We start from the raw sequence: 27,803 nt of genomic DNA on the forward strand, positions 1-27,803 counted from the left end.
CCCCGCTGCCCCCGGGTGCGTTAGCGGGAAGCTGGAATCGGGACCGCGGCCAGGCCTGGAAGCCAGCCCCTCCCCTACCGGACACTGGCTCTTGGGCAGCTCCTGCCCAGGTTCCTGGATTTCAGCGGCGTGGGCCCTGCGCCCTCCACATGCTGACGCCTGACCCAGAATGCCATCTGCCCACACCCGATCCTGGTTGTCCACCGCCTGTGGTGCAGCCTAGGGTGTGGGAGGAGGGTTCTGTCGGAGCGGCCAGAGCCCACCGGGACGCTGTCACAAACACCCGGTCGGAGCAGCCTGGGGAGCCCAGAGCCCGAGAATCCCCCCCCCCCCCAGAAACACCACCTTAACTTCGTGGCCCGGGGCCCTGCCACGGCCCTGCACGCGGCTCCCAGGTCACCACCAAGAACTTCTGGGAGAAGCAGGAAGTGGTGGAGGAGATGGGGAGCAGCAGGTGGACAAACAGGTGGAGGAGGCAGAGGCAGAGGCGGGCGGGCGGCTGAACCTGACGGACGTGATAATGTCGAGAGGACAGGTGAGGATGGCTGAGCTGCAGGAAAGGTAAAGCGAACCTTAAAAAATAAAATAGAAAAGGCTGCCGCGACCCGGTCCCTCCACGGGGAACGGAGCATGGTCGCCCCGGAGAGGCCGGCTGTCCCCGCCGGCGCCCCGCGCTCCCTCCACCGCTGCCAGAATCAAGGGCAATTAGCAACAGGCGAGGACATAGGAACCAAGGCTCCCAGGCCCTGCTAATTTTCTCCAAGGAGGAAGCAGGCGCAGCACGGAGCGGCCCGGCCCCCAGCGCTGCAGCGGCGGTTGGTCTGCAGGAGCTGCTGAGCCGCCGCCGGCACAATTCTCCTCTCCCTTTTGTTGCCGCTCTCTATTTTTTGGCCTGTGTGAAGTGTGTGAAGTGCTATCACGTTGTCCAGCAATAAACGGAATTTTATTTCACCGACTTGCTCTGACCAAAACAAAATTGGGTGCCGGTAACCTTCAACACTGGCGCTGATGAAATTTTAACTACATAAAAGGTCAGGCGGAATGTGAGGCTGAGTGCCCTGGTTCTCTTTTTTGAATATTTGTTTTGTTAGAGTTGGATTGCTCTTGCCACCCCAAAAACGCTCCAAGAGACCTTCTCTCATGCAATTAACAAAGGGTAAGGTTTATTGATGATCCAACATGTCGGGGCCCCCGTCCCAGTACAGGCGAGCGGCCCCAAATAGTCTTGGGTTGGGGTTTTTATACACATTTAAACAAAGAAAATCAATCATTGCATAGATCAGACAGAGGTATAGCGTAAACAATTGACACAAGTTAAGTGATTTTACAACCAGTTGATTTATGAATACAGGGAGTACAGGATATCGAGTAAGGGCCTGATTAGACCTCAGAGAACCAGATGGCCTATACAGGGAGGATCAAAAAGCCTCCTATTGCCAAAAGGGAGGGCCAGACAACAAACACAACAAGGTTGCAGGAACTGCCTTGATGATACCTAGGAATGCAGCCGAATGGCGATAAGGGACACATGGTGGGGTCAGGGTTCCAGGAGGCAAAGAGATATACGGTGACTTCTTCTATCTTACTTAGGTGAAACTAAGGTTACACTCACATTGGGGTAATTTACTGACTAATTAGCTTTATAGAGAATGGCTATGCAGAGCAAGTCTAACGAGGTCAGGAAAGTTTACCAGAGGAGGTTGAGGGGGGGGGAGTGGCTTTTAACTTTTTAACCCTTCAGTTTGCAGGGCTGAGTTACAGAGAAAGAGAGAGAGAGAGAGAGACAGAGAGAGAGAATCTTCCTTCTGCTGATTCAATCCCCAAATGGCTGCAACCGCCGGAGCTGGGCCAAGGCAAAGCCAGGAGCCAGGAGTGTCTTCCCAGTCTCCCATGTGGGTACAGAGGCCCAAGCACTTGGGTCATCCTCTGCTGCTTTCCCAGGCTACCGCAGAGAGCTAGATCGGAAGTGGAGCAGCCGGGACTTGAACCGGCACTCACATCGGATGCCAGCGTCTCAGTTGGCAGCTTAACAGCGGCGCCCCCAAGCGCCCTGGTTCTCTGATGAAAGCACGAATCCTCTCCGGGGAAAATGGAGACAACGCTTACACAGTAAGGGGAGAGCTGCCTCCCGCCACCACGGGGCTCCCCTGGGGCTCCCCCCCGGCAGCAGCCACCCATGGACCTTGGGCAAGCCAGCCTGTGGCCCCTTCACTTCTGGCCGCCCCCCTCCCCTTGGGCAGCCTCTTGCCACTGACCCCTGAGGTCCCCAGCGTCCGCAGGGGCCACCAGCAGGAGGCACCTCCCTCTCCACCCGTGAGCCTCAGCTCCTGCCTCCAGATGAGGCTGGGGCAGCCTGGCACTCGGGCTGCAGGGGGGCCTCCGCCAGCCACAAGAGGCTAAGACACAGGCTTCCCAAGCCTCACATCTGGAAGGCGGGCACAGCAGGGCGTGGGCCACCGCTGCCAGGAGGAAAGGCGGCCTTGTTTGGCCTCCTGGCAGCGGGCGCTGGGGCGCAGCCCGGCAGGGAACAAAGGCTGACCCGGCCTCTTGGGGAGCTCTGTTCCTGGGAGACAAAGGGCCTGTGTCGAGCCTCCTGGATCGTGGGCTCCGGGCCAGCTCTCGGGACTTCCCCCAGCTGTGCAGCTGACAGGTGCCGTGCAGGTGTGCGTGAGTGTAAGCGTGCTGCCGTGTGGAGCAGCAGCTGGCCAATGTGGGGACATGCGTGTGTGTGCACACCTGTTCACACGTTCATGTGTGTGAACGTGCACCCACTGTCACCGCACACGTGTGCTCTGTGGACACACGCCTCACGTGCGCATCCTGGCCGGGCCACCGTCGCCTCTGGCCAGGCTGGCAACTGTCTCCCAGCTGCCCGCCCACACCAGGTGCTGCTGCTTCCTGGAGTCCCAGCCCAGACAGACCCTCCTCCTTTTGGGCCCCAAACCTTGCCAGCCTCGAGTTAGAAAACACCCAGGACAGGGCCCTCAGGCTGAGCAGGCGCGGGAACAGAAGCCCCCTTTGTGTAGCCACAGGGCCAAGGGCACAGCTGGGCTCCACCTTCTGGAAGGAGCTTCCTCCTGGGGCCCAGGAAGGCTCTGCTGCCCGCCCATCTGCCTCGTCCTCCCGGGCCGGAGAGTGGCTGGGACAGGGAGCAGAGCTGGGAGGAGGGCTGAGGTGGGGGCGCAAGTTGGCCCACGAGCCTGTGGGTGCCTGAGCCTGGGCCAGCCTGTCCTCCAGCCTCTGAATGCCCTCCCTGCCCACAATGCCTTTCGCCAGCACCTTGGGCAGGGCTGCCTCTGTGGGAGGGGGGGTGGGGGGGTGGTGTCCCCAGGGGTCTGGGTAGTACAATTTCAGGCCCGAGGGCTACTGGGTCTCAGCACGGCCATTACAGGAGACACGCACATGAGTGGGCAAGCTGGACACCCGTGGCACTTGGTGTGTGGACGATAGCATTGGGATTTCATAGCATTTTCATGTGCCACCAAAAAATGGTTCTTTTCTGTAATGTTTCCCGACACTGCAACAGGACAGAGCACTCTGCGCGGCCCACACTGCCGCCCGGTGGGGCCGCGTCGCCCTGCTCTGCCACACACGAGGCCGCTCTCGCGAAGCAGGGGCTGACTGCTTGCCCTGGGCCTGTGACTGCCAGCTCCTGGGCTCCCGCTGCATGGCCGCGAGGTGCCCACTGCAGCCACAACTCTGCCGCCAGGGTCCTCCGCCCCTCCACACACACAAGGCTGGCACCTCTCAGCTTCCAGGCTTCCCCGAGCGTCACCTTAGCCATCTGTGGGAAGACCCTCACAGCAGCCCCACGGCTCTGTGGCTCCCACGATTCTCCACGGGTGACAGGGAAGCCACTGGAGCCCTGAGTGGTGACACAGGCGGCCCCAGATCACACCCGGAGGCTGAGTGAGGTCCTGAGCCCAGCTCCGCCAAGGTTCCCACGGAGCTCCTGCAGCTCTGACCGTCTCCTGGGCTGGGCAAGGGCTCTGAGCAAACCTCCCCTGACCTCTAGAGTCAAAGTCGGCCCAGGCGCTGACGAGCAGACCTGGAGGTGATGGTGAGGTGCCTGTCACCGGCCCAGATGCAGGGCCAAGACAGCAAACACAGCGTGTCCGGGAGCCTCCCCCAGGATGGCTCTGGGGATTCCCCCAGAAGAGCCCCCACCACCCAGCTCCTTCCTGTTCCCTGGTGGCCCCTTGTTCCTTCCTTCTGGACGAGGGCCAGGAGCCCGGGGGGGCGGTATAAAGGGGCAGGCGGAGGGCACACAGGCTGAGGAAGCACTCCTGGCCAGGTGAGGCGCGCAGTGCGCACGGGCAGGCCGGCGAGAGGGGCTGGGCCACGCGCTGGACTCAGGTGGCTTCTCTTCTCCCCAGAGCCTTGTGCCGTGCCGGCTGGGACACCTGGACGCCATGCTACTGCTGCTGCTGGCCCTCGCTCTCCTGGGGACCCCTGCCTCCTGGGCCGAGAGTGAGTGTGGCCGGTCTGCCTCCTCTGGCCCGTCCTCCTGGTGGGCACCCTCCCATCTGTCCATCTGGGATGCCCAGTGACCACATGGTCGCAGGACCACCCCCGCCTGCAGAGCCAGCGTCCATGGCCCCAGGGCAGTGAGAGCCCCCAGGTGACCTGGTGGGCTCCCTGGTTCTTGTCCTCGTAGCCATGTATGGACTCCAAGGAGAGAAGTTTTTCAGCACCTATGTGGACGAAGACTATGACATCAGGGCGGTTCGGATAACCACGAATCTTCTGGGCCAGATTCAGAGGTGAGCGGGATCGGGGCCACTCTTTGACGGCAGCTCCCGCGGGCTCTGGGCAGCTGCCGGGCGCCATGGGGTCACCGAGCTTCCACTCCCCGGCCTTGCAGACGCCCCTTGAAAGCCCCGCTGTTTCCTGGGCGGCCAGCGGGTGGGATGAGCAGAATTCTCCCCATCGCCTTCCAACCCAAACTCAGCACCAAAGTTGGCCAAAGGCCCACTGGGGAAGTCGGGGTGGGGGGTGGCGGTCTGTCCAGTTAGGGTCAAGAAGGAAGGCAGGTGACAGGGTGGACTGTCAAGTGAAGACGAGTCGCCACAAGTGTTCTGTTGCCCTCGGATGGGGGTGTCCCGGCTCGAGGCCAGGCCTGGGTCTTTGCTCTGCACTTAGGAGACACTGGGGGCCGGGGGAGGGAGGACAGAGTGTGTTGGGGTGAGCTGAGGACGGCCCCAAGGTGAGGCGAAGGACACAGCCAACCAGAGCTGTGCCCCGGGAGACACCTGTTTCTCAGGCCTGTGACCTGCTCCTGCGACTCAGGCTGAGGAGGTCAGGCTTCGCCAGGGGCAGCGGCCCTGGGCCACAACCGCGGCGCTGGCTCCCGAAGGTCGCGGTGACCAGGCACCGCCTGGAGCTCCCGGCACAATGCCCTCTTCGCAGATGGGGAAGCTGAGCCCCGAGAGGCTGGGCCCTGTGCTGCTCGCCCTGCCCCGGGCCCGGCCCTGGGAGACTTCTTCTCTCCCAGTATCCAGGTGAAGGTCGGCTGGGTCTGGGACGCTGTGTACGGAACCACCGGCTGGAAGACCCAGGAGCTCATCCTGCAGCCGGAAGAGCACATCACGTCCGTGCAAGGCCAGTACCTCCTCAAAATCTGGAGACTGACCCTGTGCACCAACCACAGCCGCTGCGTGGAGTTCGGGAAGGCGGCCGGCAAGCCCTTCTCTGCCCTCCCCACCGAGGACGGGCAGGTGCTCAAGGGCATCTTCGGCTTCCTGGCGTCCCCCGGCTTCAGGAGCATTGGCTTTCGATGGGGCCCTCTGCTGGCAGAGTCGCTCCCTGGCCCAGCCTGTAACAGCACCCAGTGAGCATCGCAGAGCCACGGCATGGGGACGCAGGGGCGGCTGGTCCTGGGGTAACTGGACCCCACCAGGCAATAAAGCTTTTGCAGGAACAGCATATGCAGGTGTGGTCCTTGGGTCTGGGCAGGACGCAACCCCCGGGCTGGGAACTCAGTGACCTGAGCTGGGAAGTGGGCAGAAGAGGGTCTGCGGACGACCCAGGACCGGTCCCACGACCTTCGACCTTCGAGGAGTCAGGCTCCACGGCTAATGGCCACCACTCCCGTCCCCAGCCCCAGGCCCGTCCACCGGCCTCCCTGGCCAGGCTCCATTCCAGAGGTCTCTGAGGGTGCTGGGGGTCTCGGGGAAGCCACTCATTCATTCACTCACCTAGCCAAGGCCTTGTCCACACCCAGCTCCCTGGGGCCCTGGGGTTAGAGAGTAGAGGTCAGCCATGCAGCAGAGGAGGGGAGAGATCCGTGGGACAGATGCAGAAGCAGAGGGTGGCCGCTCACTGTGACGCGACGTTGGCAGGCACGGGCTCAGTTCACTGCGTGTGGGCACCTGCTCGGGGGTGCAGCCGTGGAGGAAGCGAAGTGACACCCAGCTAAGTCTTGAAGGACGAGGGAGAGTTGGCTAAGTGGAGGCCACGGAATGAGTGCACTCCGGGGCAAGGGGTCGACACGGGCAAGAGCCAGAGGTGGCTGAGGTGGGGGCTGCTCGCAATGGCCTAGGGCCGGGACCCCCATGGTCCCCACCGGCAGGATGAGAAGCCTGAGGCACTGAGGCGAAGTGACCGGTCCCGGGGCCTGCACTTGCTGAGTGGCAGTGCTGGGTCCAAGCCGAAGGGGCCCAGCTGCAAAATGTGGCCGCGAACCCCAGGTCTCACAGCCGGCCCCTGGCGCTCTGCCTCAGACGCACCGGGCAGCCCTCATCCCCACTGTCATTTTAGCTTAGTTTACTTTCACAAACAAAAAAAGATTATTTACTTGAAAGAGATTATTTACAGAGAGAGAGAAACCCTCCCTCCACTGGTTCACTCCCCAGATAGCTGCATCAGCCAGCGCTGGGCCAGGCTGAAGCCAGGAGCCAGGAGCTCCCTCCAGGTCTCCCACACGGGTGCAGGGGCCCAGCCACTTTCCCAGACTACTAGCAGGGAGCTGGATGGGAAGTGGAGCAGTTGGGACTTGAACCATATGGGATGCTGGCTTTGCAGGCGGCTTTACCTGCTACACCACAGCGCCAGCCATGCCACAGCGCCCGCCCCTTGGTTTTCTTTTCTTTTTTTAAAAAAGATTTATTTTATTTATTTGAAAGAATTACTGAGTGAGGTAGAGACAGAGAACGAGGTCTCCACCCGCTGGTTCACTCCCCAGATGGCAGCAATGGCAGGAGCTGAGCTGATCCGAAGCCAGGAGCCAGGAGCTTCTTCTGGGTCTCCCACGTGGGTGCAGGGGCCCAAGGACTTGGGCCATCTTCTGCTGCTTTCCCAGGCCATAGCAGAGAGCTGGATCAGAAGAAGAGCAGCCGGGACAAGAACCGGTGCCCATATGGGATGCCGGCGCTTCAGGCCAGGGCTTTAACCTGCTGTGCCACAGCGCCGGCCCCGGGTTTGCTTTTCAAAGCTGAGAGTCACTTAACATGGGGTCTGTGCACAAAATTCCAGGACCTGCACAGACTGGGGTGGGGAAATGCATCTCTTCGCCTCTGTTGTTCTGTACCAGAAACCGCGACCTCACACACCTGCCAACACCCTGCGAATCTGACACAGACAGGCTGCGTTTAGGGCTCGTCACACACTTCAGAGTGCGGGCCGTCCTCACACCCACCCTTCACTGTGTTGACAATCGAAGCACAAGTGCAGGGAGAGAGCCCTTCTATCCCCTGTAGGGAGGGGCGAGGACCTCGGGCCTGGTCCCAGTGCTCCTGAGGGGATGGAGGAGAGCAAGGGGAGGGAGAGGGCGGCCCACACCGGCTCAGGACTGGCGTCTGAGTCCCCAGGGTCCCTGGAATCCCTCCCTTGTTCCCCCCGGCAAGCCTGGAGGGCACCCTCTGTGACCAGCCCCGCGCTGGACGGGAGGCAGTGCTCCTGAGGCACCTGAGTCAGACGGCACAGCCCCGCGCCTTTTGGGAGCGGTGGGGGGTAACCGCCCAAAGAGGAGACCTGGAGCCCACGCCCCTTGCTGACAAGCACCACGCACGCCAGATTGGATGCAGACGCTTTATTCAATGTGGGGATCGCAGCCTCCTGCCCATGGTCGCCCAGGCTCCCAGATCCGCCGGAGCAGGCCGGGCTGCACATAGTGGCCCCAGGTGGAGGGCCGACTGGAGTGTCTGTTCTCAGGGTGCGCCCAGGGACCCAGTCGGCAGCTCTCTGGGTGGGTGCCCGGGTGGGCACTGGAATGGGCAATTCAGTGGAAGACCAGATGGGACTGGCACAGGGTTGGGGGCCAGGTTGGGTGGCAGGGTGGCAGCCGAAGTGGGGGACAGGTTGGACAAGGTGGACGACGGGGTGGGCACTGGGTCGAGGGCCATGGTGGACGGCAGAGTGGATGCCGAGGTGGGGGCTGGGTTGGGGGCCGCAGTGGACCACAGGGTGGATGCCGAGGTGGGAGCCAGGGTGGACACCAAGGTAGGGGCCAGGGTGGACTGCAGGGTGGACGCTGAGGTGGGGGCCACGGTGGACTGCAGGGTGGATGCCGAGGTGGGAGCCACAGTGGATAGCAGGGTGGATGCCGAGGTGGGGGCCACAGTGGACAGCAGGGTGGATGCCGAGGTGGGGGCCACAGTAGATGCAGGGATAGATGCTGAGGTGGGGGCCGGGGTGGACAACGTGGTGGGGGCCACGGTGGACAAGGTGGACACCTGGGTGAAGGCCACAGTGGACGCAGGGGTGGACGCCCTCTCCGGGGCGAATCCCCACTTGAAGCCGATTCCCGAAAGGCACAGGAGCCGGTGCTGGCCGTTGGTGGTCAGCAGCTGCTGCCCCGGGGCGGGAGCGCGGGAGCTGAAGCGCCTGCCAGCCGGCCTCCCAAAGGTAGCCTCACGCCCCCTGCTGGTTGTCCAGCGCAGGTGTCGAATGCAGGCGAGCGCGCTGCCGTCCACCGCAGTCACGTGCTCGCCCGCCTGCAGCAGGAACTCGCGCGCGTGGCCGCCGGGCGCTCCGTAGCGCGCGCTCCAGTGGGTGCCGAACCGCAGCTGCACGCTAGGGGTGGGGGCGGGGTCAGCGGCCGCCGGAATCCGGGTATCCGGAGCCACCGCCTCTTCGGGACACACCCACTGGGTCCCCCGGCCCTGTATCCCGCGCGGCCACCGGGCCGCTCCCGCACGCGCGTCCCGCTTCGCTGCGCAGCTCGGTTTCCCGACGCCGCAGCTTTTTCCCAGGGCACCTGGCGTGGGGCCGCCGCGGCCGCACTGAGCCCCGCGAGCGCGGAGCTGAGCCAGGCGGACCGGAGACGGACCCTGCCTCAAGCTGGGCTCTGCTGGTGCGGACACTCGTGACCCGTGGGGGCTGGGCCAGGGTCCTGAGTCCAGGAGACAGCCTACTGACCGCAGCCTGGCCCTGCTCTTCCATTCTAGGCTGCACCCCGAGCGCGGAAGCAGATAACATGCTGGGCGTCGGTTTAACTTGAATTTCAGAGGAACAGTGAATCACGTGTTACACAGCCCCTGGACACTGTCATGCTGCAGACGAGTAAAGTGCACGCATGTCCCACACCTGCAGAGGACGTGCACATGCTCACCAGGGATTCCCTGGGGGCAGCACTGTGGCACAGCCGGTTGAATCACGCCGGCACCCCAGAGGGGCACAGTGCCTCTCCCGGCTGCTCCACTTCCAGTTCAGCTCCTGCTAACGGCCTGGGAAAGCAGTGGGAGATGACCCAAGTACTTGGGCCCCTGCCACCCATCTGGGAGACCTAGATGCCATCCACCGGTGTTTTTAAATATTTTTTTAAATTCATTTGACAGAATTAGACAATGAAAGAGAGAGAGAGAGAGAGAGAGAGAGAGAGAGAGAGAGAGAGAGAAAGGTCTTCCCTCCATTGGTTCACCCCCCAAATGGCCACTATGGCCAGAGCTACGCTAATCTGAAGCCAGAAGCCAGGTGCTTCCTCCCGGTCTCTCATGTAGGTGTAGGGCCCAAGCACTTGGGCCATCCTCCACTGCCCTCCCGGGCCACAGCAGAGAGCTGGACTGGAAGAGGGGCAACCGGGACATGAACCCGGTACCCATATGGGTGCCGGCGCCACAGGCGGAGGATTAACCAAGTGAGCCACGGCACTGGCCCCCTAAATAAATAATTTTAAAAGATGGTTCCCCGTTTAACTGGAATTCAGCTGCTGACCTGGTTATTTGCTAGGCACGGCACTGCCACCCCCAAGAAGGCAGCATGCTGGAGAAGCCGGCTCCGGAGCGGCAGAGCCTGCCCTCCGTGGGGAGCCAAGGACCAGGGCGGGCAGTCCACTGCACATTCAGAACCCAGTGAAGCCAGCGGGAGGCCCCGCAGCCTGTGCCAGTGAGCAGGTTCCCGTCACTCTCAACCCAGGCGCCCCAGGGCAGGGCCCTCCCGCAGAGGCATCCCCTGTACCCCAGCTGGCCACCATCCCAGGCTCTGGTGCCATGTCCAGGGCAGGCCACAGAGGCTGGGAAGGTCAGGGTCATGAGGGCAGCGAGGCGTGGGCACGGCAGGGGACAAGCCCAGCCGAGTGCTACTCACCCCTTAATGAGGCCCAGGAGCCCCACGAAGACCCGGATGCCCTGGATCTCACCCTGCCCTCCGTCCTGGATGTAGAAGTAGGAACCGCCGCCAGGGCCCTGCATCTCTGGACAGGGGCCGCAGAGTGGGCCGCAGGGCTCCGGGCGAGGTCCCCACCTCCAGCCCCTCCGGACGATTTCCCCACACCACAGGACCGGAGGAAGGCCCAGGGGCCGGGGGTGGGGCCTACCCTGGGCGCTGCAGGCAGAGCCAGCCAGGAGGGGCAGGGTGAGGAGCAGCAGCATGGTTCAAGGTGCCGGATCAGGCCTCGTGGCCACGGGAGCCGCGTAGAACTCCAGAAGCTCTGGGAGGACGCGTCCGTCGGGGTGGGGGAGAGCAGCGGCACCCTCCTTTAAGCAGGTTTCGAGGGCTTAGGAGAAGGGGCCAGGGCTGGTTTCGAGGGCTTAGGAGAAGGGGCCAGGGCTGGTTTGGAGGGCAGGCAACCTGCACAGGGGCTCAGAAGGGCTCGTGTCGCTCCTGTGAAATTCTTCATCAGTTTTGAACAAGGGACCTGCACTGTCATTTAAGCCTGAGCACCCCAAAGTCTGAACTAGTCCTGGAAGAGAGCCCGTACCATAAGGACCCCGTCTGCCCTGCTCCCCGATTCAGGCTCGTGTGGATACACACACACTCCCCGCAACGCCATGCACCCGTCCCTGGCTCCTCCTCACCTGTGCCAAGTGTCTGAGCCCTTCAGCCTGCCCACTTATACCCGGGCCCTGCTTGGCCACGTCCACCTCAAGTGGGGCCCTGGCAGGAGCTCCGGCAGGAACCCGGAAGCCCTCCTGTCCAGGTGGCCTGGGACACTGTTTGTGTTCCTGTCCATAGACCCCAGACAAGTGAGCCTCAGCATCCGGGCTATGCTCTGTGAACTCCTGGCCAGGACACAGGCAGGTCTCAGAGCTGGAAAGGGGGTTGGTCACCCTGTGATGGCAGCCAACCAGGGCCAAGCACAGGTCCAAAGCCAAAGGATGGTCTGGTCCGAGCACCTGAGACGTGCAGAGGCCTGGACACGTGGAGGAGAAATCCGCCTGCAATGACCGTGGAAGGGAGGGGCTGGGGACCCTCCCGCAGCGGAAGGCCAGCCTGGAGACCACCCAGGCAGCGTCCCACTCTCCCCGCTGCCGAGGGTGCCTATGTGCCTGGCAGGATCTCATCTGGGCACCCACAGGCCACACACTCCACGGTCCCAGCTCAGACAACCTTTGAGGCTGGCACTGCTACTGTCCCCATTCTATAGCTGGTGAGATGGAGACGCCCACAGGTCCAGTGCCACGGAGTGGGTGGTAACTGAGGCCAGACCCCAGCCCCAGCCCAGGCAGTCTAGCCCTGAGCCGTGCCACTGCCCTGCACCACAGCAACGGCAGGCAAGGGGCACTGCCACCAGGACCCGGCCCCCCCGACCAGCGCCTCACCTTGCTTCTCTCCCTGGTTCCTGCACAGCACAGCCCACACAGGACTCCCCATCACCCGTCTGCCCCACAGCCGCCGGCACGCCCGACCTGGGGGAAGGAGGCGCGAGCCCTGGCGGGTGGGCAGCCTGGGAGAGTCGCCCTCTGGGATGCTGGGATGGAGGTGGCAGGAAGGGGCAGCTCTGAGACGGAACTGTCAGCCTAAGCCCTCGGCAAACAGCAGCCAGGGCGAGAAAAGGGCAGTGGGAAGAGGCAGACAAAGGGCCGGTGATCCAGGCTCAGTCAAGCCTGAGGCTAGCACGCGCATTTGTAGGTTTTGCTGCCATTTCAGCTTCCTTCCTTCTACCTGCCCGAGGTGGCTTCCTGACAGGGGAGGGGATGTCTGGCTGGGGACCCAGAGGCCTCACGGAGGCCCGGAATCCGACCGTTCCCTCGAGTGACCCACTGGCTCACTAAGAGTGGGCACCATTGTCTCTGTTCACCCAGGGGACTGGAGGGTGGCCGTGGGCCGCCTGGGCAGCAGGGACGGGGCGGGCACACCAGTGCCTTCTTCCCCGAGGAGAGAGCCAGAGCCCTGAAGGGGCCTCCTCCTGTCCAGCGGCTGTGTCCTCAGACAGGGGCTCTGCCCAATGTTTCCAGGGCCTGGTTGCCCTCAAAAGCCTGAGAAACTGGCCAGAGAGCGCCTGGGTGGCTGCCTCTGCCGCTTCCCTCCCCGGCTGGGCCAGCTCCTCCCCAGGGGTTGGGAGTATGGGCGGGCTTGGGCCCCTGACCAACCAGGGACTCCTGTGGGGAACAAGAGACGTGGGAACTTGGTTCTGCTGAGGGAGCCCCGGATCTCCCCCAGGCTGGGACCAGCCCGCTTGGCTTGCAGCAGCCACGCTCCGTTGGAGTGGGTCAAAGCCCCAGGGGGCCACTGGGCCAACCCTGACGGATCTGCTGGTCACCTGGGGGTGAGTGGCCCCTGGTGGCAGAGGTCAGAGATGCCATGCACAGAACATTGCCCCCCCCCATAAAGAACTACACGGCCCCCAACTTCACCAGCACCTTGGCCTAGGAGATGGGATGTGACAAGAGGGCGGTGCAGCCCCCAGGACAGGGCAGGCCCCAGCAGCAAGCCTGCGGCTTCGAGTCGGAGTCACGTGTCCCAGCTGCACCCTCTTCTCCCACTCACTCCCTCCATGTGATTCCCATGCACCCAAGGGGTCTTCCAAGGTCCCCGGAAAACATGTATCGTGGAAACTATGTAACCTTCACTTTGCGCCCCAAAATAAACTTGTCTTTTTATTCTTAAGGTTATTTATTTGGAAGGCAGAGCAACAGAGACAGAGATCTCCCATTTGCTGGTTCACTCCCTAAAGGACTCCAACGGCCAGGGCTGGGCCAGGACACAGTGAGGAGCCAGCTCCAGCCTGGTCTCCCACACGGTGTCAGGAAACCGAGGCGAAGGCCATCTCCTGGCACACTGGCAGGCGGCTGCGCTGCGAGCGGGGCAGGGCTGGACCCGGGCACTCCGCTGACCCCTGCCGCTGACCCTCTCCTAGACCTGCGCCTCTCGTGAACGCCGAGTGCTCAGACACATTTTGCCCAATGTATACACCTGCGTAACTGCTGTGCCTTCCACACAGTTTCCATCACCCCAAAAGTTCCTCCTTGGCCTTCGGTCTCCGCGCCACACTCAGTCCCCGCTGTGTCACCGCCAGCTCCTCGTGTTTTTCCGGAATTCCCTTTCTATGGAGTCAGGCCCCACCCCCGGCGTCTGGCTTCCTCCAGCGGCGCTGAGCAGCTCGGCAGTCACCCAGGCCTGCTCCACTGCGTCCACGCCTGGGCGTTCTCCAGGGGACGGCCGTGGGCAGTCTGCTTCAGGCTGCTGTGACTGGGAACCTTGCTGGTGTCCTTGTGGGACACAAGTCTTCCTTCCCTGGATAAACATCTAAGAGTGGAAGTCATGACTCCCACAGGGCGTGTGAGCTTCTCACCCTGGGGAGAACATTTGTGGGAATGCAACTAAAAGACACAGACTTTTCACAATAGGCATTTTTACCAATTTCTTGAAGACCGCTTGTGTGTGCTGCGCAGGGCGCCGCCGCCAGGTCACTGCCCAGAGACACGCACTGTCGGCACCGTGGCATGTGCACCGCCAGGACTGTAAAATGCACTTTAGAAATGTGGAGTTTGGGGCCAGCGTTGTGGGGCAGCGACACCAGCATCCCATATGAGTGCCAGCTGGAGTCTCCCCATTGCTCCGCCTCCAATCCAGGTCCCTGCTGATGTCCTCGGGAAAGCAGCGGAGGACGGCCCAAGTGTTTGGGCCCTGTCACCCAGGTGGGAGACCTGGATGGGGTCTCTGGTTCCTGGCTTTGTACTGGCCCAGACCCGGCTGTTGTAGCCAATTGGAATGAACTGGTGGATGGAAGACCTCTCTCTCTCCCTCCTTCCCTCCCTCCCTCCCTCCCTTTCTGTAACTCTGCCTTTCAAATAAATAATAAATCCTTAAGAAAACATAAATATAAAGAATTTAAGGTTGATAAACACAACATCCAGCCCTTGAAGTTGGCTTCAGGAAGTAAAGAGTCTTTCTGAGGACAAAAGGAGTCCGGAGAGAAAACTTGTTGGGGCAACTTGATGGACACAAAAACAAGAGGCTACGCTGTGGTGTAGCGGGTAAAGCTGCTGCCTGCAGCGCCGGCATCCCATATGGGCACCGGTTCTAGTCCCAGCTGCTCCTCTTCCGATCCAGCTCTCTGCTGTGGCCTGGGATAGCAGTAGAGGATGGCCCAAGTCCTTGGGTCCCTGCACCCGGCTAGGAGACCAGGAAGCGGCTCCTGGCTCCTGGCTTTGGATCAGCGCAGCTCCAGCCATTGCAGCCTTCTGAGGAGTGAACCAGCAGATAGAAGACCTCTCTCTCTCTCTCTCTCTCTCTCTCTCTCTCTCTCTCTGCCTCTGCCTCTCTGTAACTCCGCCTTTCAAATAAATAAATACATCTTCAGGAAAAAAAAAAAGAACAAGACACCAACAGGCAGTGCGTGCAGGGCAGTGTCTAAGCTGAGGGTTGAGAGAGGGAGGGGGCGGGGCGGGGCTTCAATGCGTGCGGGAAACTGTGAAGTGAAGTGGGGTCCGGCTGCAGGGCCTGGAGAACTCGAGCTGGTTTCACTACTGGGCAAGGAAGTCTCCCGTGAGCAGGGTCTTTTCCTGGAATGAGGGGACGGGTGGGTGGATGGAAAGACAGAGGAGCGATGGACAGAGGAGCAGATGGACAGACGATGGTTGTATCCCTGTGGACATAGGAAGCACAGATGGAGAGAAGAATGATGGATGGGGCTGGCACGTGGCACAGCAGGTAGAGCCAATGCCTGCAACGCCAGCATGCCACATGGACACTGGTTTGGGTCCTGGCTGCTCTACTTCTGATCCAGCTCCCTGCTAGTGTGCCAGGGGAAGCAATGGAGGACGGCCCAAGTGTTCAGGCCCCTGCATCCATGTGGGAGACCCAGAGGAAGCCCCTGGCTCTTGGCAGCCTTTTTTTTTTTTTTTTTTTTTTGACAGGCAGAGTGGACAGTGAGAGAGAGAGACAGAGAGAAAGGTCTTCCTTTGCCGTTGGTTCACCCTCCAATGGCCGCCGTGGCCGGCACGCTGTGACCGGTGCACCGCGCTGATCCAATGGCAGGAGCCACGTGCCTCTCCTGGTCTCCCATGGGGTGCAGGGCCCAAGCACTTGGGCCATCCTCCACTGCACTCCCGGGCCACAGCAGAGAGCTGCCCTGGAAGAGGGGCAACCGGGACAGAATCTGGCGCCCCGACCGGGACTAGAACCCGGTGTGCCGGCACCGCAGGCGGAGAATTAGCCTATTGAGCTGTGGCGCCGGCCACTTGGCAGCCATTTGGGGAGTGAATCAGCAGACAGAAGACTTCTCTCTGTCTGTCTCTGCCTTGCTCTCTGTAACTCTGCCTTTCAAATAAATAAAACTTGTTTTTAAAAAATGATAGATGGGGGCCGGCGCCATGGCTCACTTGGTTAATCCTCTGCCTGCGGCGCCGGCATCCCATATGGGCGCCGGGTTCTAGTCCTAGTTGCTCCTCTTCCAGGCCAGCTCTCTGCTGTGGCCAGGGAGTGCAGTGGAGGATGGCCCAAGTGCTTGGGCCCTGCACCCACATGGGAGACCAGGAGGAAGCACCTGGCTCCTGGCTTCAGATCGGTGTGGTGCCAGCCGTCCATTTGGGGGGTGAACCAACAGAAGGAAGACCTTTCTCTCTGTCTCTCTCACTGTGTAACTCTGTCAAATAAAAAAATAATTAAAAATAAAAAATAAAAACATTTTTAAAAATGAGGGCTGGATGGCTGGGTGGATAGATGGACAGACGGATAAGTGGATGGACAGATGAACAGAGGATGCCAGATGGACAGATGAAAAGGATGACGGACGGGCGGAAGGACGGACAGAACAACACGCCAGCATTCATCGTGCAGCAATTTCTCACCAGGGTGATCCGAGGCACTCGCATAATTGTCACACATTTAATCATCACAAAACCCTTGGGGTGGGTCTCAGCCTCCCATTTCTGCAGACGAGGAAGCCGGGGCTGAGACACTTGGAGCAACCTAGCAGGTGAGTCACGGGAATGGATGCCACCCCCCGCTCCGGTGTCAGCACAGCCCCAGCCTCACGGCGCACGTCCACTCCGGAGTGTCCCTGCACCTGGGTGCCCGACACCCGCCCACCTGGAGCCCGGGGCTCCGGGCTGAGGAAGTGAAAGCTCAGCCCACACGCGGCTCCTGCCTCTGCCCCTGCCTCCCATCCCCGGCCTGGGGCGATGCTGCCCTGTGGGCAGAAGGCAGCTGTGAGCCTCCCGGAACACTGAGTAAGTCACAACCACTTCCTGTCCACGCACTGCACATCCCCGGAGGGACGTCCGTGTGCCAGTGACAGGCTGCTTCCTCTGACACAGCCCTGAGCTGTCTACTCCGGCCCCAACTTGTCCTCAGACTGTCACCAGCCCAGGGCATGCTGGCGGCCCACCAGGTGTGTCCCTGTGCAGTCAGGATGGGCAGCAGGTGCAGAGAGGAGTAACCCCAGCACCCCACCCTCCCCCAGCTACCTGCTCCGTACACACCTACGCACACCAGGCACCCGCGTGCGGGGGAGGCAGGGCCGCCAGCCTTCCACAGACACCACCCGCAGGGGCACCCCGGGGGAGGGAAGGAAAGGGGGCTTGCGTGTGCCCCCAGAGGCTTTTCTCCTGCTTCAGCCCCTCCCATAGCACTCACGGCCGGAGGAGAGGCGCACCCCGGAGAGGCTGGGGGTCCAGTAGCGCTCCTGCTGCCTGCGGCTGGGGGGTCTGAGGGTGCACAGGCACGCAGCCCACCCTGGGGCAGCTGCAGCAGGCGGCTGCTGGGGATTGGAGCTGCGGCAGAGGGAGGGCGGGAGTTCTGAGACCTCCCGGCGGTCCAGGTTGCTGTGGCGGAGGCTTACCAACCACAAAACACTCAGCGGAGGAGCCCAGCGCCGAGGACTGACTTACTTCTTCCACCCTCACTCCTCGTGGCGCCTGGACTCCATCAGCAAAACCACGCGGGCAGGTTACGGCGGGGACTTCAGAGACAAGACCAGGAGTCAGGCCCTGCGTCCCCACAGGCCCAACAAGGCCCCAGCCTGTGCCTCCTGGGAGGAGGAGGAGGGCTCTGTAAAGGGGGCTCACAGGACAGGGAATGGGTGAGCCCGGGGCTCCCCCATCCCCTCAGACAGCGGAATGCCCTAGATTCCCGCTCAGCCAAGGCTGAGGGGCGTCCAGTGCACCTGCCAGAGGTTTCTGGTCTGAAGAACCACAGCCCCCCACCCCCGCCCAGCCCAAAGCAGACCCCCAGTCCGTGCCGCTGCTCCTGGCTTTGAGCTTGGGCTGCTCTCAGAGCACTGCGCCCCAGGGTGGGAGCTGGCCCAGGACACAGAGGGAGACTCGCTGAGGGCAGGACCGCTGAACCCAGGACCACGCCCCACACGAGTCGCTGGTCCTCCCCCCCAGCCCTGTGGCCCAAACACCTTGTCTCTCAAAGGTACCAGGAGTGTTCGAAACTTTGACCAGGAGGATGTAGATTTCCAGACGTACCCAGCTCTGCCTTAGCCCAGGCTTCTACGGCAAAGCCAGAAGGCGCTGGCCACCAGGCTGGGGACATCCCCCACCGCCTCTGCTGCCTGCCCCTTTGCCACCTGCAGAGCTGGCCAGAGCTGGGAGAACAAGGCCTACCACTGGCCATTCGATGGCCATAGCAGCGACACACCACGCCTGAGACTGGAAACGCCGTGGGCCTCAGGGACCTGGAGCCGTCATGATGACCGCCAGTGGCTCGGCTCGCGACGTTTGAGACCTCCGGTGAGGGGAGCGAGCTCCAGTGAGCACACAGGGCAGGTGTCACCAGAGACGGCAGGGAACAGGCAGGACCCTGGCAGGGGAGGGTCACCAAGTTCACGGGAAAACGGGTGTTAAAGGTAAGTTTATTCTGGCGCACAACCATTTCAACATCCGCGGAATTGTTCCCTAATCTTCCTCTCCTGTGAAATGTACAAATGAAACGCAAGCCCGATGGGCCAGGCAGTGCTTCGCCAGCTCTCTGTGGTAACGACCATTGTTCCCGATCTATGGTCGCCTGTTTCCAAAAACACAACACAAATGACCTACCAGAAAAACGAGAGAGAAAATCAAAGACAGAAAAAAGCCAGGGGCCAGCGTTGTGGAGCACTGGGTAAAGCCACCGCCGGCAGTGCCAGCATCCCACGGGGGCACTGGCTGGACTCCCAGCTGGACCCAGCTCCCTGCTAACGCACCTGGGAGAGCAGCAGAGCACGGCTGAAGCGCCTGGTCCCGGCACCCACCCGGGAGGCCCAGATGGCGCTCCGGGCCCCTGGCTTCAGCCTGGCCCAGCCCTGGCCGTTGCAGCCACGTGGGGAGTGAACCAGCAGACGGAAGACCTCTCTCTCTCTGTCTCTCCTTCTCTCTCTAACGCTACCTTTCAAATAAATAAATAAAATACTCAAAAAATACAAATCTACATTTTTTATTGTAAGACTGCATAAATGTAAGATTCTCCACCAGCGTGACTGTTACCACAACAACACTGACGCACACCTGGAGCAGGGCTCGCAGCGTCATCGACCTGAAAGGGAGAGAGCAGAGACGGGCAGAGGTCCTCCACCCACGGCTTCACTCCCCGAATGCCTGCAACGCCAGGGCTGCGCCAGGCCACGGCACGGAGCAGTGTGGAACTCCTGCCGGGTCTCCTGCGTGGGCGGCAGGGGCCCAACCACCGGAGCCATCACCCATTGTCTTCCGGGGTGTGCCTTAGCCGGAAGCTGGAAACAGAGACAGCCAACACCTGGACCCAGCACCACGACAGGCCACGCAGGCCTTCCCTGCTGTCAAATGCCCAAGACCAGTGTTTTCTAACGGGCAGAGAGCTGAAGAGACACATCACAGCAGACAAGAAAATGCAGGGGTGAGTGGCTGCGGGTCCTGGGTGCCGTCGCCATCAGACAAGTGGCAGCGATGTGCTCCTTGCCCTGGTCCCTAAAACACCTGGGCGCCCTGCTGAGCGGGAGGGAGCAGGGCCCTCAGAAGGCATCAGCCAGTGGGCGCAGCGGGCAGCGCTCCGGGCAGGGAGGCCTAGCGGCCGGTTTCCCCTCCCACCGCAAGGACACAGCTGTGAGGCTCCAGCTATGAGGCAGGGCGGCCCGCCCCACGCTGCCCCTGCCAGCCCCTTGATTTCAGCCTTCCTGACTCAGAGCCACGAGCGCCACGCTCCTGTCGCTGTGAATTATGCCATTTAAGGGACGCTCGCCATGGCGGCCTGAGCGGCCAGACACTTGTGCGTCCCGACCAGCACAGCTGTGACGGAGAGGTGCCCAGGACAGCAGCGGCCCTGAGAGCCCGAGTAGAGCCCGGGCAGGAAGGAGGACCAGAGCTGCCGGCACTGGCAGGAGCCCTTCTCACCCTCAACAGAGACAGAAGAGCCACTGTGGCTGAGGCCAGCAGGCCGCACGTCGTAGAGCCCACGAGGGCCATGGCCACCTCCCGAAAGAGGCCACCAGGACTGGGCCTAACGGAGGGCGGAGCCTCATTCCTATCAGGTAAGGCCCCTCTCCCCCACCTGGTCTCCTGCCCTCTTCCCACCTCCCAGAGCCAGAAGGTGGGTGGCAGGCGCTGTCAGGGAGCAGGGTCCCTCACCTGGAAGCCACGCAATCCTAAGTAATCTCATGGCCCGTCAGCCTCATGAACTCACCCCAACAACAGGCAGAACCCTGGATGTCGGCATGAGGTCCCCAAGTCCAACACGTGCGCTCGCCTTGGCTAAAAGGAGCCCCACATCTGGGCAGCAGGGTTCTTGCCCCAAGCACTGAGCTTCCTGGGTGGCGTGAAGGGCTCAGCGTGTCCAGGACCCATCCTCCTTGGCCAGGAGCGGGGCTCGGTGAGTACACAGCGCCTTTTCTCTCCTAGGGGACTGCAGCCCCTCACCCCGCACAGGGTCCCCGTGGCGAGGGGTCCGGAGGCACCAGGAGGCAGACGAGGGTGAGCTAGGTGAACTGCCTGGGGGAGCGGTCAGCTAGGCCAGGGCGATGTCCCCTGGCCCTCTCAGCCTGCGGTCCATGGCGCAAACAAGGAGCCTCTGCATGGCCACAGGGGAACACGGGCTTCTGAAACGGAGGGGTCGGCCACACAGCACAGCCCGGCACCCAGTCACCCAGGAGTGGCGGCCAGGTGCTGACGGAGGGGAGGCAAGGGAGCTGTGGTGGCAGGCGTCTCTGAGAGCCTGGCCAGGACATCGAGGGGTCCCCAGGTCTGTACTTCTCAGTCAAGCACAGGCTGACCCGCCATGGCCACTGTTCTTCCTGGAAATCACGGCCCCGTCGTACAGCGGCCCCTCCCTGCAGCCCCACCTGAACGCCCGCTTCCGGACAACAGGGAGCCACCCTTCCACGGACTCGCTGCTTAGACCCTGAGCCACCGAAGCCAACGGCACGGCACGGCTGCCGACCGCCCCCTGCGACCACCTCTGGCTAACACGGTCATTACAGTGCAATCGTCGGGGCCACCACTCCGAGCCCCACCGTGACCCCGATGCCATGACACTTCCGAGATTCCCCAGAAAGGGAAGCCAATGGGCAGCCCCACCCCCACCCCGTAGGTCCTGTCCAGACACCACCCTGGAGGCGCCAGTCCACTTCAGGGAGGGGCCCACCCTGCGGAGTGCAGCTCTCTGAGGGCGCACTCCCGCTGTGCGTGCGGCTCCGCTGCCCCTCTGCTCACACTCACACTCACTCACACACGCTCACACTCACACTCGCTCACACCCGCTCACCTCACACTCATCTCACACCCACTCACACTCTCACTCACACTGAGGCTCACACTCACACCCACACTCACTCACCTCACACTCGCTCACACCCACTCACCTCACACTCGCCTCACACCCATTCACACACTCACACTCTCACACTGAGGCTCACACTCACCTCACACCCACTCACACGCTCACACTCACTCACCTCACACGCTCACACTGAGGCTCACACTCACACACTCACACTTGCTCACACTCACTCACACTTCTTCCTGGCATTGCAGACGAGAACTTGGCCCCGGCCATCCCGAGACACTGAGCCAGCCCGGAGGAAAGAGGAGGAGGCCCGTGCAGACGTCACACGGTGAGTCTCACTCTCGCTTCGCTCATGCTCGAGGGCCTGTGTTCTACTTTCTCTCCTTCTCTCCACTCTGACCACGGCCAGCTCCTCTCCACCCATGCACGACTGACCACAGCCCAGCTCCTCTCAACTCATACACGACTGACCACAGCCCAGCTCCTCTCAGCCCATGCATGACTGACCAAGGCCAGCTCCTCTCAGCCCATGCACGACTGACCAAGGCCAGCTCCTCTCAGCCCACACACGACTGACCAAGGCCAGCTCCTCTCAGCCCATGCACGACTGACCACAGCCCAGTTCCTCTCAACTCATACACGACTGACCACAGCCCAGCTCCTCTCAGCCCATGCACGACTGACCAAGGCCAGCTCCTCTCAGCCCACACACGACTGACCAAGGCCAGCTCCTCTCAGCCCATGCACGTGTGTCCCCTCCAGCAACTTCTGAAGAGAGGAGGCTGGGAGCTAGCACTGTGCAGACCAGACAGCTGTGGCCCCTCGTGAGGAAGGTGCATGCCCGGAGGGCCTCCTTGTTTTCCCCCGTGGGCGTGGACTGTCCACCGGTGCCTCTGGACCTCCAGCTCTGCGCTGCTTGGGGATGCGTGCCCCACTGCGCACTCTGACATCTCAGGAAACGGCACGTGGTCGCCTCGCAGGAAGCACCTGCCTGCGTACAGCAAAGAAATTCTGTCGTCCCCGACTCCATGCACCCTCTCTGCAACCGCCCAGGTTCACGTCCCGGCTCCGACTGCCGCGCGACCCTGCCGCCTCCCCCGTCCACTGCAGGGTTCTGTTTTCAGCATCCGTGACAGGCTGTCATCGCCCCGGGATGTGGGGCCTGGAGGCGGTCCTGAGCCCTAACGGACACGTGTGCTGGAAGTCCTCCACACTCTACAAGAAGGCCCTCGGCCCTCCCGTCAGCTGGCCACGTTCAGGACTGTGTCAGCAGTCGCGCTGGACTGCTGCTGGCTGCCCCTGCACTGCCAACCAGCCCACCGCCTCGCTAAGACAGTCCAGCCGAGGCCCAGGTCTCCTGACCGACCCCTCCTCCACCTCACGGGGGGCCCAGGGCCACAGACGCCTGGGGAAAAGGAAGGGGCACCACGGACCACATCCAGGCCTGGCTTGGGCCCTAAGGGGAGCCCTGGAGACTCCTGGGGCGCCAAAGGACACGGCTGAGATCGTGGGACATCGGATCTCATCCGGTGCACGGACAGGGCTCTCACTGAGCCATGACCCCCTTCTGCCCTCTCCATCTCTCTCCCTGGGTCACAGCTGCGGTAACTCCAGCCCAGACTCGCCCCTTGACTGCCTCCTTAAAGTCTGGAAGCTTAGACGACACATTCTAAACTAGAAGCGTGTTTTCCTGTGGACTCTGCCTGGCCATGACACGAGCCAGAGAGCGGACAGAGCCAGTGCACAGGTCATCGGCCGTGACGCCGCCTCCAGTCTGACCGCTTCTGTGAAACAGCAGAGCCAGGCCTGCGAGGCGCTCTTTCCAGACTCCACGCTGCTAGGCTCATGCCCTCCCAGGGACGCGAGACACAGAGCAGCGACCGACACGGTGGGGCTCCCGCTGCTGACTGTCCCGCACCCAGGGCTCCCGCACCCGGAGCTCAGGGGTCCCAGCACAGAACCATTCCCGGGGACACTGGGTCCCCCTTCCTCCCTCAAGTCCTAATTCTCTTTCACCTCCTACTGCCCAAGGCTCACGGCCTACAACCGACCTGTCCCCTCCACCAGGGACGGCCTGGCCGGAACCTCGTGCAGCGGGGCCTGCTACCACCTGGGCACGAGTGAGCTCCGTCCTCTGGAGACCCGGGGACCACTGAGCACCTGTCCCTTTCTTTGCCACCGACTGAAATCGATGTCAGCGGTTTCCAGGAGACCCCAAATGTGCCGAGGAGCTTCAGGCTCGCACTCTGGCCTCTGGCACAACCTGTATCGCCCCGTCCACCTGAAGCATCCGGCGAGAAACAGCGGGTCTAGGCTGACCCCAAGCTCGAGCTGACCTACGGTGATTCCAAAGCCCAAAGCCCCTGAAGTCCCCCGACAGACCCTGGTTGGAACCGTGAGAGAGGCCATGAGGACGGAGGGAGCCGACAGTGCGCGGGGCCCCGCGCGGGCTGTAATGACGACAGTCAGAGGTGACAGGAGCACACGAATGTGCCTTCTTCCAGGGATGACGGGCAGAGGCCTGGACGAGTCACTAACACAGACCCACACAGGACCCTCCCACTCCCCGCCCACTTCCTCAGCCAGCCCCAGGTATCGGAGGAAACGCCAGAAGATGGCCGTGGGACCCAAAACCCCCTGAACCAGGTGCCGGGAGTGGCCGTTGGGGATTAACAACACAGACAGAGGCCGGCACTGTGGCGCAGGTTAATCCTCCGCCTGAGGCGCCGGCACCCCACACGGGCGGCGGTTCTAGTCCCGGCTGCTCTGTTTATAAATAAAATCTGTTTATAAATAAATAAATAAACAGCGCAGACGGAGCTGAGGAGGCCACGGAGCACCTGTGCAGGAGCAGCAGGCTCACGCTGCCAGCGGCCGCGCCAGGGCCCACCAGGGAGGGTCCGTCAGGCCCAAGGGCGGGGCACTGTGACATCAGCACAAGGGACGTCCCCACCTGAAAAGCCCGCCTGGCCCCCGCCCTGATGCAAGCAAGCCGGGCACTGCAGTGCCATGTCCCCAGCGCCGCAGGGAGGGCGGCTCCCGGTCCCCCGCGACCTCACCCAAGCACTGAGGCAGCTCCAGCACCCAGCACCCAGCACAGCCCCGGAGCTGCAGCAGAACACTGTCTACAGGGTGCGGAGTCACCCACTCTCCTCGGAGACTAGACTCGTGTCAGCACAGGGGCTGACGGCAGCTTCCGCTCCCGACAACTCACCCAGCTGCGGCCTGCCAGGGAGGAGGCGTCCTAGTCACCCTCCAGCTGCCGGTGACGCCGGGGGGTCCATCCCCTTAGTGGGCAGGGACGTGCTGTCCTCCCTGGACACTTCTGGGTTAACCATCCCCAAACCTAAATCCTCTACTAGGGCCCGGCGCTGTGGCATAGTGGGTAATGCTGCCGCCTCCAACACCAGCGTCCCGTATGGCCGCCAGTTCAAGTCCCGGCTGTTCCATTTCTGATCCCGCTCCCTGCTAATGCACCTGGGAAAGCAGCAGAGGATGGCCCAAGCCCTTGGGCCCCTGCAGCCATGTGGGAGACCAAGAAGCCCATGGCTCCTGACTTGGGACTGGCCCAGCTCCAGCCGCTGAAGCCACTTGGGTAGTGAACCAGCAGATGGAAGACCTCTCTCCCTCTCCCCTTCCCTCTGCCCCTCTCCCCCCTCTCTCCCCCTCTCTCCCCCTCTCCCCCCTCTCCCTCCCCCTCTCCCCTCTCTCCCTCTCTCTCCCCCTCTCTCTCCCTCCCTCTCCCTCTCCCTCCCTCTCTCTTCCTCCCTCTCCCTCTCCCTCCCTCTCTCCCTCTCCCTCCCTCTGTGTCACTCTGCCTGTCGAGTAACAAGTAAATCTTTAAGACAACAACCACCTCTATTATGATGGTACTGAGCTCCTGAAACGCAGTAGACCCTCGGACCCGGGGCCAGGCAGAGCCGGGTGGCCACACACTGCCCCCTTCACCATCCTAAAAGACAACGTTTCCACATCAGTGCCAACACCAGAAGCCAGGTAGAGACTCCAGCCTTAACTGGCGGATGCTCAGTCCCAGAGGCCTGGCTCCCCGCCAGCCCCCTGGACGCACCCCCATTTTGCCAGTTTTACCCCAAACGGGGACCCCCGGCGGTTCAGGATCTCAGGCCGCAATAAGGCTGTCGCGTCTCTTCGCCTGTGTCACCCCGGCCGGGTGCCTGGAAGGCGGCACGTGGCCACAGCCCTGGACCTGAGGGACACCTTCCCCGGTGTCCCCAAACCCCGGGGCTAACCGCCCACCCCGGGGAGCCGCACGGCGGCCTCGGGCTTAGCCTCAGAGGCTGCGTTTGCTGGGGCGACAGAGTCGCGGCTGCGGCACGCCCAGCTGACCGACTTTTCCTACTTCTCCCTTCCCCGCGAAGCTGCCAATGGCAGGAAAGTCCCGGGGCAACACTGTCTCCCTAAGGCAGCAGCAGGCCCTACTCCACGGCTGGGCGGTGCTCCGGAACCCCGCCTGCCGGCCTCTCAGACTCTGGAGCTCAGTGGCACCGACACCGGCTGGCCCTGGGTGGCCGCCGGCAGCACGGCGGGCTGGCGGGGAGGACGCCGATGATGGCGGCAGCGAGGACACCGCAGAAAACCACAGCTCCCAGTGCAGGCCAAAGAGCCCAGCGTGGCTGCGGGCTGCCCCCCTCTGGTCATCATCACTAATGAGGGCAGACTTGGCTCAGGGGTCACAGTCCTCGCGTGGCGCCCAGGGGAGGGGTGGACAAGTCGTGGACCAATGGCCATCATGCGCAGCCCGCAGCCCAGCACGCAGGCTCGGCCACCTGGCTGCGTGGTCGGGGTCAGGGAGGCCACGGGCCTCCTTCCACCCCTTCCAGGGCAGCTCCGGCGGACTTCCGGTGGGCTTCCCGCGGACTTCCGGTGGGCTTCCGGTGGACTTCCTGTGGGCTTCCTGCAGGCTTCCCGCAGACTTCCGGTGGGCTTCCGGTGGACTTCCGGTGGGCTTCCTGCAGGCTTCCCACAGACTTCCGGTGGGCTTCCGGTGGGCTTCCTGCAGGCTTCCCACGGACTTCCGGTGCGCCTCCCGGGAGTTCCGGCCGGTCTCCATTCCTGTGGAAGTCCTCTGACCCTGGCACTGACCTCTGCAGCCCCTGAATCCAGTGTGCAGTTTGAATACAACAGTTGCAGAACAAACTTCGCCCTGCCCTAGCTCCTATAACTAGGACAAGAAGCTGCTGGGGCCTGTGGCGCTGGCATCCCATGTGGTTGCCGGTTCGAGTCCCGGCTGCTCCACTTCCAATCCAGCTCCCTTCTAATGCACCTGGGAAAACAGCGGAGGACGGCCCAAGTCCCTGGGCCCCTGCACCCCGGGGGGAGACCCTGAAGAGGCTCCTTCCTGGCTCCTGGCATCAGATAGGCAAAGCTCCAGCCGTTGTGACCATTTGGGGAGTGAACCAGCGGATGGAAGACTTTTCTCTCTGTCTCTCCTTCTCTCTGTAATTCTACTTCTCAAGTAAATAAATAAATAAATAAATATTAAAAAAAAAAAAGGCAGCACAGCCAGCTTCCATCTGAAGTCCCAGGTGCCCCGCAGGGCCACGGTCTCCACATCTGGGCAATGCTGGCCTCTTCCCAGGGTGGCCCAGCCTGTGGGGTCGTAGCTTCTTTCTGTAGTTGCTGGCTCGCTGGCAATGAAAAACCCTCTTTTCCCTTTTTGGGTTACCGTGAACACCTTTAGACCTGGTTAACCATTCTTTGTATGAAACCCCCACTGTTCAGATAAGACAGGGTTTCTGTGAACTGGACCCCAGTGCACCCCCCTGGGCTTGAAGCCCAGCCTGGAGCCTCCCTGGGCTCAGGTATGTCCCCGCTCCTGGAAGGACCTCCGCTGGCTCCACTCGACTGAAGTGCATCACATAAGCACAAGCCCGAGTGCATGAAGACCCTACAGGGAAGAGGTCGTGGCCGTGACCCCTTATGTCGAGGATAAGCAACTCTGTGGTGAAAACTCCTTTAAGGAAGAATCCCAGCTCATAAATGAGGGAGAATCACTCGTGAGTGCGTGCAGTCGTCACTCTTCATCCGCCGAGGGCGATGAGCCGTCATGCGTGTGTGCCTCCGATGGGAGACTTTTCTGGAAAAATCAACCCTGAATGTCTCTCCAGAAATAACTACTGGTCTATAAGAAACCAAGACAGCGCCTCCTGTTGAGAAAGTGCGGGGATCCATCAGTAAATCCAGACGTTGGGAATAAACGACAAATGGCCCCAAAGAAGAGTGGCAGGTGGCTGGGGCACTGGTTAAGGCGCCACTTGAGACATCCACGCTGGCTCCCGGCTCCTCTGCTTCTGATCCGGCTTCCTGCTAACTACACCCTGGGAGGCAGCAGGTGATGGTCCACATGGTTGGGTCCCCGCCAACTCCTGCGGGTGGCCTGGACAGGGTTTTACTCATCTATGTGTGTTAGCAGATGCGGTGCAACAGGTTCTCGCCTTCATGCA

At 62.0% G+C, this 27,803-nt stretch overlaps 2 protein-coding genes across 2 annotated transcripts; one reads left to right on the top strand and one right to left on the bottom strand.

Annotated features, from left to right (window-relative positions):
* Positions 1–4,284: 4,284 nt before the first annotated feature.
* On the top strand, positions 4,285–5,925 carry ZG16B (zymogen granule protein 16B). The gene is made up of 3 exons (XM_002722772.5): positions 4,285–4,470; positions 4,658–4,763; positions 5,495–5,925. The coding sequence occupies exons 1-3, from the start codon at positions 4,413–4,415 to the stop codon at positions 5,832–5,834; spliced, it is 504 nt and encodes a 167-aa protein (XP_002722818.3). The 5' UTR covers positions 4,285–4,412; the 3' UTR covers positions 5,835–5,925.
* Positions 5,926–8,023: 2,098 nt separating this feature from the next.
* On the bottom strand, positions 8,024–10,628 carry LOC103345676 (uncharacterized). The gene is made up of 2 exons (XM_070063940.1): positions 10,525–10,628; positions 8,024–9,012 (listed from the first exon to the last, which is right to left on the bottom strand). Exons 1-2 carry the CDS (start codon positions 10,626–10,628, stop codon positions 8,148–8,150), a joined length of 969 nt encoding a protein of 322 aa, XP_069920041.1. The 3' UTR covers positions 8,024–8,147.
* Between the last annotated feature and the right edge of the window lie 17,175 nt (positions 10,629–27,803).

Source organism: Oryctolagus cuniculus, chromosome 19 (assembly GCF_964237555.1).
Source record: "Oryctolagus cuniculus chromosome 19, mOryCun1.1, whole genome shotgun sequence".
Classification (NCBI taxonomy): domain Eukaryota; kingdom Metazoa; phylum Chordata; class Mammalia; order Lagomorpha; family Leporidae; genus Oryctolagus; species Oryctolagus cuniculus.